The 14,688-nt window shown below is 33.7% G+C and overlaps 2 protein-coding genes across 2 annotated transcripts in view; one reads left to right on the top strand and one right to left on the bottom strand.

Annotated features, from left to right (window-relative positions):
* The first annotated feature begins 733 nt into the window (after positions 1-733).
* Positions 734-6,641, top strand: SYCP3 (synaptonemal complex protein 3). Its single transcript, XM_052639704.1, has 8 exons — positions 734-866; positions 1,638-1,701; positions 1,854-1,888; positions 3,628-3,745; positions 4,568-4,667; positions 5,313-5,411; positions 6,356-6,460; positions 6,588-6,641. The coding sequence occupies exons 1-8, from the start codon at positions 734-736 to the stop codon at positions 6,639-6,641; spliced, it is 708 nt and encodes a 235-aa protein (XP_052495664.1).
* CHPT1 (choline phosphotransferase 1) overlaps positions 6,493-14,688 on the bottom strand; it is a 28,151-nt gene continuing 19,955 nt past the window's right edge. Inside the window, exons 6-9 of the mRNA XM_052639703.1 lie at positions 12,894-13,052; positions 12,084-12,209; positions 9,168-9,278; positions 6,493-6,667 (exon numbers count right to left, since the gene is read on the bottom strand). Coding sequence (XP_052495663.1) covers positions 6,623-6,667; positions 9,168-9,278; positions 12,084-12,209; positions 12,894-13,052 — 441 coding nt within the window. The 3' untranslated portion in view covers positions 6,493-6,622. The remainder of the gene's footprint in view (positions 6,668-9,167; positions 9,279-12,083; positions 12,210-12,893; positions 13,053-14,688) is intronic.

The following is a 14,688-nucleotide window of genomic DNA, read 5'->3' as shown; positions in this document are numbered from 1 at the left end:
AGTGGCTCCTCTTGACCAGGTAAAGTTTTCCTGCTGGCTCTCCCGGGAGCCTCTGACAGGAAGTTGAAGGCCGTAAAGCTCTTAGTGGGCAGAGCTGTGAGTGGCGGGGAGCGGGCGGGAAGGCCCAGGTTGGGCAACTGGGGCTGAATGTGGCGGGTGGACAGGTTGACCGCAGGGGAAGAGGGTGGGTTTTAGTCTCCGCGCGCGCGCGCCTCCCCCACCCCTCGCCGCTAATCCACGGAAACCATTTAGATTAACTCAGGGCTCCCCTTCACTGGTTCTCGAGGCCTGGGTCGTGGAATTCTTACTGGATGTCTTTTTCTGCGGATTTTATTTTGTATTTCTGTCCCTAGCAGTTTCTTTGGGGTGGGGTCGTGATTGATCCTGTCAGTCGCTGATTTCACTCTGTGACTGAAATGCAAAATCTAGATTGGCCTCAATTTATTTATCCAGAAGCTGGCAAAAGCGGATCTAGAATTCTGCCGCCCTCCCCATCCTCAGAGGAGAACTCTCCATTAAGGCACCCCAGGAGTCAGGGGCAGTGCTGTCATTATCTTGTTAAATTTTGGTCCACCAAAGTAAATGAAGAGACTCCTAAAGTGTAATTCAATTAAACTTATCTTTGATATTCTCATTTTGAAATTTGCCAGTCTATTTAAATCGTGTCTTTGGATTCAGAAGGGTTTTTTTCGTGTTTTTTTTTTTTTTTTTCCCAATCAGAAAACATTGAAAAATGGTGCCTTCTGGAAGAAAACATTCCGGGAAGTCTGCGAAACCATCCGTGGGGGATCAGGCTATAAGAGCCTATGAATTTGAGCAAGAAGACAAAAAAGATCTGAGTGGTTCAGAGGAGGATGCCATTGAAGGTACAGACCTGACGTTTACTGACGTCCTGCATTTTCGTGTATTTCATGTTTCTGTTTTGGGGCTAGTGAAGCTTCTATAGTATCTTTCACCTGATGTCTGATAAATAGTACAGAGATTATTATGACATTAACATAGGAAGACTTGCAAAATTGTTCGTATAAAATGGTCTTTGATCCTGATTTAATTCCTCTGCAGTCCATGGGGTCGCTAAGAGTCGGACACGACTGAGCGACTTCACTTTGATTTTCACTTTCATGCATTGGAGAAGGAAATGGCAGCCCACTCCAGTGTTCTTGCCTGGAGAATCCTAGGGACGGGGGAGCCTGGTGGGCTGCCGTCTCTGGGGTCGCACAGAGTTGGACACGACTGAAGCGACTTAGCAGCAACCTACATAGAGGCGGCTCCCCCTGGTGGCTCAGTGGTGAAGAATCTGCCTGCCAATGTAGGAGACTAGGGCTTGATCCCTGGGTCAGGAGAATATCCCCTGGAGAAGGAAATGGTAACCCACTCCATAATTCTTTCCTGGGAAATACCATGGACAGAGGAGCCTGGTGGGCTGCAGTCCATGGGATCGCAAAAGAGACATGACTTAGCAGCTAAACAACAACACAACAAACCTGCAGACAAAGTATTGCATTTATAAATCTGCTTTAAAAACTTGTCTTGGCAGAAAGCTTAAAAACACAAACCCTCAAAATTAAGATATGATACCATTAAAAAACTACCAAAATAACACACTTAATTTCAAAATTTTTTTTATTGTCATGCAGAGAAGACCTCAACACTTGAGAAACATGGGAAGAAAAGGACTTCTGCAGTAGTTGAAGATATGGGGTAATATGGTCAAACAATTTTCACCTGTTAAGAAGCAGCTATTTGGTTGTCCAATGAGTATTGCATGTAAAATACTGGGTATGTGATATTCCTTCCAAAACAATAAATATTTTATGGATCCTTAAAACTTTTCTGATGTAATTTTTTCATAGGGGTGAAGTACAGAATATGCTGGAAAGATTTGGAGGTATGTTTTAGGAGATATTTGTGTTTAACATTGTTTTAAACCATATAACTTGTATAATAGTAAATAATAATCAGTGGACTGTAAGGCTTTTTTAATGCTTTGTTTTTATATGTAAGATTTTGCACAGATATATGTGACTCAGCTTCATAGATTTCCTTATTAACCTTTTCCAGTTGTTGATGTGAAAAAGAGAATGGTACCAACAATGGTGGGTTAAGAATGGTCCTGTTACTTTATACATGTGTGGGTTTAATAGATTATGGAATTTTAGAACAAAAATGGATGGGAAAAATATCTATCCCTCTTTGTATGACTTTCATGGACTAAGTGATGCAAACACACGCATATCTGTATATGTGTCAGTTTTTCATTTTCTCTCTTTGGTTATTTTCTATGACATTCTTGTGTTCTTTACTAAATGTATTATAAACTGAAACCTTTAAAATAACTTTATTATTATTTTTACATTATCAAACTATGTAATTGAGAATTAAAGACAGTGTTGCTAGTAAGAGATGTATGAAACTGTGAAAGTGTTAATCGCTCAATCACTCCCAACTCTGTGACCCCATGGACTGCAGCCCGCCAGGCTCCTCTGTCCATGGGATTTTCTAGGCAAGGATACTGGAGTGGTTTGACATTTCCTTCTCCAAAGAGATGTATAGTCAGATAAAAAGATCATTAAATTGAAAAAAAAATCATTAAATTGTATGTCAAATATTAGTTACATTAACTGTATTGGGGAGAGTATTCTGGAAAAAGAGTAAATATTTGGCTCTTCTCTATAGATCATTCATATAATCAAATATTTTTTGAAAGCTTTGTCCTATTTGGTAGTAGCAAAATACTTGACCTTTTAAATGTATCATTGGAGATAGATATTGGAAATCCCTTGTGGCTCAGCTAGTAAAGAATTCACCTGTCATGCAGGAGACCTGGGTTCGATCCTTGGGTTGGGAAGATCCCCTGAAGGGAAAGGCTACCCACTCCAGCATTCTGGCTTAGAGAATTCCATGATTCCATGGACTGTATAGTCCACAGGGTCACAAAGAGTTGGACACGACTGACTGACTTTCACTTTCACTTGGAAATACCAAATATCCAATAGTATAGGTAACCTCATCATGGTTGCTGAAAATGACCATTGACAGTAGATCCATATGCATGTGCCTAGCAAAGAATTATTAGAAGTATTAAAATTTTTATGAAATGCAGTACTTATTGGTAAAAAATGGCCTGTAAAAAGCTTCATGAACATATTTAAAAGAGTTCCTGAATGAACTTATTTAGATACCTACTTAAATTAAGATTTTCCTATGCTTTGTCTCTTAGTAAAAAATATATTTAATAGTATCACTATATTTTTAAAAACATTTTGTTTTTATTTTTAGGCTTTTAAAAAAGTTCTGTGTTTTATATAATGAGTTCTAAATTTAGTCTTTATTAGTGTCTTCTTATGAAAAAAATTAAAGTCTGTCCTTGAGACCTTTTTTTTGTCATTAGCTCTTTCTAATCATCTCTAAATTAAAATTATCTCTAGTTAAGAAAATAAGAATTGAGATAGCAATAACTAAAATTTTTCTCAGAAAAAAAGCAACTAATCATGCTTTTTGATAGTATGTGTAGTTTTAAAATATCTTCAAAATTCTTGAACCAGCTTTATCCATATTTATTTGAATATGTGGGAATAAATAACTTACTTTCACATTAAATGTAATGAATATATATTTTCATTATAGCTGATATTAACAAGTCTCTTCTTGCCAAGAGAAAGAGACTAGAAATGTATACCAAGGCTTCTCTCAAAACCAGTAACCAGAAACTTGAAAATGTTTGGAAAATCCAACAAGAGCAAAGGTAAAGTTGTTGGTTTTTTCACTGCCACAACATTTGTATCATTCCTTACTACTCATGGGTACAAATTATGAGAAATATTATCATCTTCAATTTATTGGGATCTCTAGTAAAAATTATATTTGATTTTATTTTCCTCTATGTCTTTTAGTCCTATAACTTTATTTCTTCACAGACTTCAGATACATTTCCTAGAAATCAATAAAAATGACCTCTTTCCCCCTTTTAAATAATGATTGAGGCTTTTTTTAAACAATAAAAGTAATTTATTTTCATTTTAAAATATGCTAGCTGAATAAAAAGTCAGTGTCATATAAACCATTGGTCTTATAACAATTAACTATTTAACAGTGTATAAAATGATCAACCTTATATATTATAAACAATTTGTATATTTTAGCTGAATTAACTATTCTTTTGTACAAAATCATTGTACCAAAATGGGGGAAAATTAAGTGAAATATTTCTATTTGAAAATCTTCTACAGTAACTTCAGTGAATCTATCATATCATAACCTATATTCAATAGAAGAAAATGAAAAGTAAATTGCTTGGAGATAAAATGGGCTTTTCTGGGAAAATGTATATATATAATAAAACACCACTAGTTTTCAAGAGCTAAAGTGCGTGAGAGGATTTTGAGGGTTTTTCTGTTAGTTGGTTAGGAAAATAAATATTTCTGGAATCAGCGTAAGTCATACTTCTTGATTTCACATCTGGAAATTTGATACTTTCTCTTTTATTATAGCATAATTACATCAAGTCAATTTTGTTTTGATAGTTGTTCCATGCTGATATGAAGTATAATAATATTATGTTTTACAGGCAAAAGCTTAACCAAGAATATTCTCAGCAGTTTCTGACTTTGTTCCAGCAGTGGGATATGGATATGCAGAAAGCTGAGGAACAAGAAGAAAAACTTGCTGTTAGTATTATGTTTAGCTTTGTAGCTTTATAATTAATCTATTATAACCAAGTTTCAAGTAGAAGTGGAGAGCCTGGCCTTGTAGTACACTCATGGAACTCAGCCAGGTTCCATTACCTATTGCTGGCTGTGAGTTTGGTTCTGCTGAATGGTAAACTGTAAGTACAGGCACATACCATATATACAAGCTGTTGGTGTTTGCTTCCTACCTAACACTTTGTTAATATGAAGTTTGCTATTATTAATACTGTGTAGAGGTTATAGTTATTGGTAATGACAAAATCTAGGTTATGAGTATGTAAGTAATAGATAAAGTAGGGTGAAGGGCAAAAACCATTGGTTGAAAACAGGTCAAGAAATTGAAAGATCAGCAGTATTGGAAGGATCATCTGTGTTGACTTAGAAAGCAAGAAAAATTAAGACATGTTTTGAGCACTGTTGAGATTTCCTATTCAGTGACTAGCTGGATTATTATATTATTGTATGTAAGTGGTAAACACATTATCTAAACTCATAGTAAACGTTAAGAAAAAATCTTAAAAATACTGATTAGAAAACTATTCCTTTTAAGTTTAACATAGACTTATTTTTTTCCTAAAATTTACCCGAATAGTTATTACATAATTTTTTCTTTTACATTTGCAGAATCTGTTTCGACAGCAACAAAAGGTTTTCCAACAATCTAGAATTGTTCAGAGCCAGAGACTGAAAACAATTAGACAGTTGTATGAGCAGTTCATAAAGGTTTGTTGTATTTGGTAACATAATACATTCTTATAAAATATAGTTTATATGTGGAAGTAGAATATAATTTTTTTCTCAGTTTAAGGGGAAAACATTTTGCTTACACATTTTAAATTCTTAGCTATTTTCCATTCTGAATTCATTATATTTTATTTAAGTGCTAAATGCTATCACTGGACATTATTATCACTTGGGGTAGGAACTTTAGTACTATATTTGACACCTCCATTTCCCTTATTCTTCACCACTGCTACTGCCCTAGTTCAGAACCTTGTTATTCTTTGCTTATACTATAAAAACTCTTAACTGATTTTTCTGTTGACCAACCTATCCTTCATGGGTTTGCCATACTATCTTCTGAAAACATTATCTTTTCCCTCCTGAAAAACTGTCAGTAGATTCTCATTCTGAATTCTTAGGTATTCAAGATTTACCCCCACCCCCCAATAATATGATCCTTTTTTTATGCTTCAGTTACTACATTCATACTTTACTTCCACCCTTCCACATAATTGCTTTCTCTGAACTCTGCACTTTCATGCTGTTGTTTATGCGCTTGCCCTAGAATACTTTTAACTCCTTTTCCCTTACGTTTTCAATCTTATTCTTTTGGCAACTAAATTGGAATTAATCCCCATTTTCTACTACATAGCTACAGCAAGTTGTGCTTCTATTCCTTTTATAAAATTCTGTTATTTTTTGTTTCTTCCAGTGAGAAGGTATATTACTGTTGTAACTCCTTTAATAATATTTGATTTATGATGATGTTTTCTATTCCTTTAGTGGATATTTTGGTTTTCATGTATTAGAATATTTTTATTTGAGATAAATAATGTGCATTGTTGAATATTAAAAAGTTCCTACTTTTGAAAATTAACTGCCTAAGTTTTGAAACTGAGATGAAAAGTAGTGGTTTGTAACTGACCTAGCTTTTTGTGTTTTAGAGTATGGAGGACTTGGAGAAGAATCATGAAAATCTACTTACTGGCGCACAAAATGAACTTAAAAAAGAAATGGCTTTGTTGCAAAAAAAAATTATGATGGAAACTGTAAGTTGTTATTCAGAACTGAAAAAAAAGTATTAATGTAAGCACTGAAATATTTTATTTGCTGAAATATGTATTAACACTTATCTAAAAATTAAACCAGTGTTTAATATCTCCTTTCATGTAACAGCAGCAGCAAGAGATGGCAAGTGTCCGAAAGTCTCTTCAATCCATGTTATTCTGATGACTCTTTGAAGGAAGAACTTGAACCTAAGTAATATGATACAATTATAACGTTAGCTAATAAGTCGTTAGAGTGATTTAAGATTCTGGTTTAAAATATTATATAGTATTAATCATTGCAAGACCATTCTTTTTTTTTGTTCACCTCCAAATATGAACTTCTGTGAGGAGCAGCAATACCTAAATTATATGTACCATTGTGCTTCAGCTCTTTAATAGTACTAGTGATAATATAGCAATAGTGAATTTTTCTAACATTTGTCATTTAACTTTTAGCAATAAAAATGATTTAATTGCAAGTTTTGGCTTCGTGTATTTGTATCACTTCTAAAAGGTAGAAAACACAAGTATAGATGGTTAATGTTCTTATTTAAGGAAAAAAAAACCCAAAATCTATTATATGTACATCCTTTCATGCATACTCAGGAAGTTACACTGCCAATTCTAATGAAAATAAGATTTCAAAAAATACATTCTATTGACTTATAAAACTTACTAAAGGCAACTTAAGTTTCCCTTCTGGAATAAATTAAACTGCTAAAATCCATTTTAAAAAACCAAACAGGATATATAAATACTGTTTTAAGGCATGGATTTGTGAATGTTACTTCTACAATGACATCAAAATGCCATTTAACTTGGCTCAGTCCATAATTAAATGACACATGCTCTTAGTAAATATTAAGAACATTTCATCAACATACCTAATTACTATGGTTTAAGTACTTCACATCTGTCTTTAACTATAAATTACACAGAATGTTTTGTTTTCCAGTTTCAATATTCAGTAAATATATGGAAGTTTTTATATTCATTTCCAAACTAACAGTTAATTCTTATACCTGGTATTTTAAAATGTACACTCTTTAAGCAGAGAAAAATATATTGAACACTTAATAAATATTGTTTCAGCAAAATAAATTTGAAATATTTGAGTTAAACTTACTATTTTTTGCTGAAAATACTTTCCCTGAGTCATTCAAAACAATATGCCCGATAGAAGGAGAGAAGAGTGACTTTGTCTTGTTTCTCCATATTTTAAATTTAATTTTTGTCTCATAATCCACCTTTATTTTAGGTTCTCCAAATTTTAAAAAACAAATACATACTGATTATCTTCTTCTGTGATCAGTTATATTGGAAGAAATTAGTCCTCCATTGTTAATAAATATCTGACAAAATTTAGGAGTTTACTTCCTAAGTTTTTGTATTTTGTAAAGGATTTCCCTTTTAAGCCAAAGTACATGTTGGAATATACATTTTAAGTACTATTCAAATTGTTTAAGTACTATTCAAATTATTCAATAAGCTGTTCTTACTGAATTTACAAATTGTTTTAGAAGCAAAATAAGTACTCCAAAGTATTTTCATTGTACTTAAGTAACATATTTCCTTTTAAGAAATATCAACTTCTGCTCTTTTTACAATATGCCTTTTTCTTGCTTAAGATATAGTTAAGTGAAGTCGCTCAGTCGTGCCCGACTCCTTGCGACCCCATGGACAGTAGCCTGCACCAAGCTCCTCCATCCATGGGATTTTCCAGGCAAGAGTACTGGAGTGGGTTGCCATTTCCTTCTCCATAAGATAGAATACATGTTCATTATTTCTTTTTTAAAGAAATGTTTTCAACATATGGCTTATGGTCTACAGAACTGTTAGATAAAAATTATAAACAGGTAAGATGAGAATTGAGGATCTGGGTCACCGAAGAACCATATGACAGTTCTATTATTCATAATGAGCAATAGAAACATTTTGAGAGTGGAAAGATAAGAATCAATATATAATGTACTTAGTGACTGAATAGAAGATACTTATTTTATCCCCATTTTATCTCAAATGAGTGAAAGTGTACTTGAGGTAGCTTTAGCTGATATTCTAAAGGAAAGATACTTTTGTCATGGTTTCATAAATTACTGATTTTCTTATATGTCAATTGTGCTTAGGCTACTGTTTTTATTTTTCACAAATGGAAATGTTTAATATCCACTTTTTGGTGACAATGAAACTTAGAATATCAAGGAATAATTGGCTCTCACTGTAAAGATGCTTACATTTCACTCAATAATTATAAGTCTATGCACTTATGCAATATTATGAACTCATTTATCAGTGTTTAGCAATCAAAGTAAGCATCTCTCTCAAGATGCCTAAAATCCTTTGTCCTGAATTTTTATGTAATCCTTTGGCAGAGAAAACCACAACTGTCTGAAAAGGATTTATGAGACAAACAGATTGCTCTTTAGAACTGTTTTATACTTAGAAGATTGAAATTTCTTTCTTTGGTTTTGTTTAGAATTAATTTATAGGTTTGTATTACTCTGATACCTTGATAAAAAAATGTTGATAATGAGAGATTTGCAACTAAGACAGATACAATGGATCTATAGGACTTAATTTTTATACTAAAATATAACCTTATTTGATAATATACTGGCCTCCTGCAAAGAGGGATTTCCTTCACTCATAGGTTCCCCTAACTGCTTCTCCTCTTTTCCTTGGGATATTAGTCAATATGCTTGTGAACCTGTTCAGGTGCTTGATGACATGAAGTCTTGAAGATACTTAGATGAAGGTGTCTTGAAATTTGCAGGCACAAAGCACTAAAGTACCTCATCATATCAAGTGAAGAAATGACCTTTAAAAGCAAAAAAGAAAATATAAAATGGATTATGGTCTATCTTTTCTGAAGTAGCAGCTATTCTTTGCTGTCCTCCACCCCCTAATCTCAAACCTTAGCCAAAAATTCTTCATCAAAAATACTACATTTTATAGTTTGTATTTGGCCCTCACTGTAGTCCTCTGGAATATGCAGGGTATTTCACAGATTCAGAAACTGAGCTCAGAGTGATAAAAGGTCTAGACTAAATTACAAAAGCTGAAAAGCAACAGAACTCAAGTCTTCTGACTCCACATTCTTTCAGTTTTATGCTGTGCAACAAAGCCACCAATTTTCTACTAGAAGGGGCTGTCGGTCATTAGAATTGAAATCACTCCATCATATATTTTTCTTATTCCTTATTCCTGTGAAAGTAGTTGTAAGAAAGTAAAGGCCTGGAAAAGACACCATAGTTGAGAAAAGGCATACAAAAATTATGTTCTTTACAAAATTAAGGAGGAAGGCACACTATTTAAGAACTTTCCCAGAGACTGGGAGCAAATGCTTCCTTTCATAGAAAGGAGCCTCGTGGCTCTGTTGGTAGAAAATTCTCACTGATAAGAGGAAAATCTTATTTACTTGAAAAAGTCCATCTGACTTTTCTCTCTGAAGCAAGAACCTTTTCTCTAAGGATGCCAAAGGGCACAATATGTTGGTTTTGGTCCATCTGGTGTTTTTTTGTTTGCTTGTTTTTAATTGTGGTTATTAACAAAGTGTTTTAAAGAAAAACTGAATTTAACTTCCTTACCATAATCTCCACCACTGATGTAAAACCAGGCCAACTCACTCATTTACAAGTTAGGTGCTTGAATTTTTAACACCTGATATTTTAATTACACTCATTCTATTTGGTAATACTTATTTAAGTTCACCCAAAGGAACCCTACATTGAATTTTCAGATACTTTGAAAAATCACCCCGTATTTCTTAAATTTAGATTGTTTTGTAGCACTAATAATATTTATAGTGGATAGTAACTTAAATCATTCTGACTTTTAAACATTTTTTAGAATATTGCATGAGAACATTTCAAGGATTAAGATTTATATCTCACCAGCATTTGAAGAATGGAAGACTTCTGAATAGATATTATTAATTTACTCCAAAAAAGTATAATACTATAAAACCTAGAACAAAGGATGATCACATGTACCCCATTGGTCCATGCACAGAACAGATCGGTTTTAAAAAACACCTATCTCTAGTAAATAGTGTGAGATTATTCAAATTATCAAAAAGTTCAATGTTTCTTTTAGCTCACTTTAATATTAATTTTTGTATATCTCTAATAATTTGGTGGAGTCTAGTGAGGTCTGGAGGTAGGGGAAAATGAGGCAAAAATGTCCAGAAATAGCACAAATTGAAGCCTAGCCATAAATGTCTCAGTAAAATTTTTTTAAAAGTTAATATTGCCTCCTTTATTTACTTGTGATTAAAATGTTAGAAACAATGATTTTCTTTTCCTTAGATGGCTAAAGCTGCTTTCTTATGCGCCATAATTCTACATTTTATAATTTTTGAATAGAACTTATATATTATCTATATCACTTCTTAAGCAGGATGCAAGCTATGAGAATTGAATTTGCTTGATAAGAATCATCATTATTAATATAAATTTTGTACTATCCTCAAGGGCCATACGCATACATATGGTTGCTTACTTCTAGCACAAATGGTCCTGGAATCCTGTACTTGGTTGTACTGTCTGTTCTGTTTCCTCAGTATTGGCTGACATTTCTTGATGCAGTAGTGCCCTCTGCTAACACAAATTCCATTTAATTTACCTGTTATCTGCTATAAGTTCAGAGTAATTTTAATAACCTGGATTAAATAAGACACTAATTCATGTTTGTAAAGCTTTGCCAGAGAGTGATTTTTGACATTTTTGTACTTTTTTTTTTTTTACTTTTATTTGCATTTATTTTTTGCGGCAATTATTCCCAGCCATAAGTTTTTATTTCTTCAGTTTCTTCTGGGATATCTTTTTCTCCTGTGCAGCCTCCTCTTCTGGTCTAGGAACAATCTGTTCTTTTTCAGTAAGGATCATCTCAATGTGGCAGGGAGAGCTCATGTAAGGATTGATCCAACCGTGAGCTCTTGTAAGTCCTGCGCTGCATCTTGGGGACTTTGTTCACCTGGATGTGCTCAATGACCAGAGAATCTACATCTAAGCCCTTAAGTTCAGCATTATTACTCTCTGCATTTTTAAGCATGTGCAGTAAAAATTCAGCACTCTTTCTGGGCCACCGACCCTGCGTCCAGCCCCACTGTTTCGCCTGTACACACCTACCAACTCCACCACTGTAATGACAGAATGGCACACATTGCCTCTTTAAAGTGACATTCGTCAGATACTTGGTGGCTTTTTGGATATGCATACCCTTTATGGCCTGGGCAGTTTCAAGAGTGTTCTTAAAGTGAACACGAAGATTTGAACCTCTTGATCTGCATGATTTTGTGGGGTTTTCTAGGTCGAGTGAATAGTGTACCATTTTTAGAGGTCACCTCAGGCCACTTGTACTGTTTTCTGGTACTATTTTTTTTTTAAGGCACATAGTTTTGTTTTTAAGGATTTACATTGTTGGAACTGTATCTCGATGTATATGTGGGCCATATTCAAACACAATATAAAAGAACTTTAAAGAAATAATTTTAAATGTTCAGAAATGCTTAATAGATTAGAAAGGTAAGGCTACCTAATACCTCACTGAAATGACTCTTAAGCATAGTATTATCTGACATTTGTTAAAAATAAATAAAAAGTCTTAGCAAAAAGGTACTTACCATTGCTATCCATAGAACAATATATTCGTCTACAAAATTATTAAAGTACTGGTCTAAAAATAAAAGACCTGGGCCAATAAAGACAGTGTCTTGAAGATACAGTTCACTTTTGGTCATGTGAGCTATCTATAAAAAAGTAAACAAAATAATTTCACTATTAAATTTTAAATGTTTTATTTTCAGGATAGAAATAACTAAATCTTTAATTTGCTGTTAAGATAAGGATAAAAAGGTAATTTGGGGTTCCCTCATAGCTCAGTCAGTAAAGAATCTGCCTGCAATGCAGGAGACCTAGGTTTGATTCCTGGGTCTGAAAGATCCCCTGGAGAGGGAATGGCTACCCACTCCAGTATTCTTTCCTGGGAAATTTCATGGACAGAGGGGAGCCTGATAGGCTACAGTCCATGGTATCAACAAGAGTTGGACACAACTTAGTAACTAAACTACCACTACCACTACCACCACCACCACCAAAGAGACCATTTACTCTCACGTTTGATATGGGAATATTGAATCTAAAATCTCTCAAATTCAGGACTAGGTAGCTTGTTAAAGTTTCCAATATTTAAATTCCTTGGTATCAGAAGGTTATAACTGATAATCATTGTTAAATAATTAAGAAAACTTACACTAAGGAGTCTTGTCTCTGAATAAAACATTCATTTACAATATTACTTGGAGCACAAATAGCTATTTATTGTGATAACACCATAAAAAACCTACCCATTATATGAAAGAGTTTCCAGTTTTGTGTTTGAGGAACAAATACATTATTTATACCATGAATCATAAATTAAAAGAATTTCTTACCACCAATTTCTGTGAGACTTTAGCAAAGACACATCCAAACATTAGGGTATAAAGACAAGGATGCTTTTCAAACAAATTAGTTGCTGACTTTTTATAAATCATTATTGCCAGTATAATAATTATTCCTATGTGGAGTCCAGGTGATAAGACACTGGTACCCTAAGGGATAAAGCAGAAAAATCAGCACCACATTTTAACAATGCATTTATTACAATGCAGATATTTTCTGAGCATCTACTTTGTGTTAGGAACTAGAGACCTAGAGAAGAGTATGACAGTATATGGCCTAAAGGAGTATATAGACCTTAGCTGTGCTTTTCAAACTTCTACAGAACACTTCCAAGGGTTACAGAGAGGTAATACGGTGCTACAGATGTTTCATTCCAATTTTATTGAATATACATTTTAAGCTAATAATCACTAAAAATTGACATCTTTTATCTTATACTAAATTTTACCCTGTTAAAGGCCATCAACAGTCCAGTTGCCAAGTTAACATATTTTTGTGAGATATTGAAATAAAGCTTAACCTGCCACTTTTATACAATATCTTAATCATTGATTAGGAGGAGTTTAATTCTAGTCACTCTCTATACCAACATCCTACCCTGCCCTGCCTTTTACATTTTTTTTTTAATTTTTTTTGCCTTTTACATTTAGACCACAAGTGCCCTCTTATGTAGCACTGTACAACTGAACCCATTATATTTTTATCTATATGAATTGGGATTCTGTTAGGATTGCTTATTCTGAACAAAATACTGCAATAAATTTGATATTAAGGCTTACTAAATACATAACCATCAATTTAAATGTACCTATTAAAACTGCCTTATTCTTGTCTATTAAGTTTATATGTAATAAGTTAGAACTTACACTAATATTACAAATATTTTAAAGTCATGTCAATAAAACACTATATAGTAATGTCGTAAATATTTATGCTATTAAAATGCTGCTTTAAATTATTTACTTTGACTGTGCTGGGTTCTTTGTTGCTGTGCGGGCTTTTCTCTAGTTGTGGGGAGCGGGGGCTACTCTCTGGCTGTGGTGTACAGGCTTGTCATTGTAGTGGCTTCTGTTGCAGAGCATGGGCTCTAGAGTGTGGGCTTCAGTAGTTGTAGCTCCCGTGCTCTAGAGCACAGGGTCAACCATTGTGGCACATGGACTTAGCTGTACCTCAGCACATGGGATCTTCCTGGACCAGGGATCGAACATGTGTCTCCTGCATTGGCAGGCAGATTCGTGACCACTGAGCCACCAGGGGAAGCCCTTAAAATGGTGCTTTTATCTGTTAATTTTATTCAGGGAAATCTGCTGCTAAAAAAACATTGAAAAACCACTGGTTCAAGAATTTGAAATCAACCACTTCTTAGAAATAGTGTTTGATTTCTTGTCTCCCTTCAAACATTTAATCAATTATTTCTTAGTAAAATATTCTCTAAAATGGACACTGATCCTCGCTAAGTTTTATCATTTTTAGTAGAACTCACTTTCCAGCTAGTGCTATATTTTATCATCCATGGTCAAGCAACAAGTACTCTTAAACCCTTTATGTAGAGTATTCTAACATTTCTAAAACAATTCTGAAGTCAACTGACAAAACACCTCAAAAAACAACCAATTAATTTTTCCAAATATATCAGAACTTATATATCTGGGTTCTATACTTTGCCTTTGAATTATGTATATAAAATATATTCATAAAAATCAATAATATATGAATTATGTGGATTCCTTTCAAATTGTCTTAAGAGCCAGTATATGTCATTTAAAGGAATGAGGTGTTTTTTTT

This window comes from Budorcas taxicolor, chromosome 5 (genome assembly GCF_023091745.1).
Source record: "Budorcas taxicolor isolate Tak-1 chromosome 5, Takin1.1, whole genome shotgun sequence".
Lineage (NCBI taxonomy): Eukaryota > Metazoa > Chordata > Mammalia > Artiodactyla > Bovidae > Budorcas > Budorcas taxicolor.
Note: the sequence above shows the minus strand (reverse complement) of the source record. Positions and strands in the feature narration are given on the sequence as shown.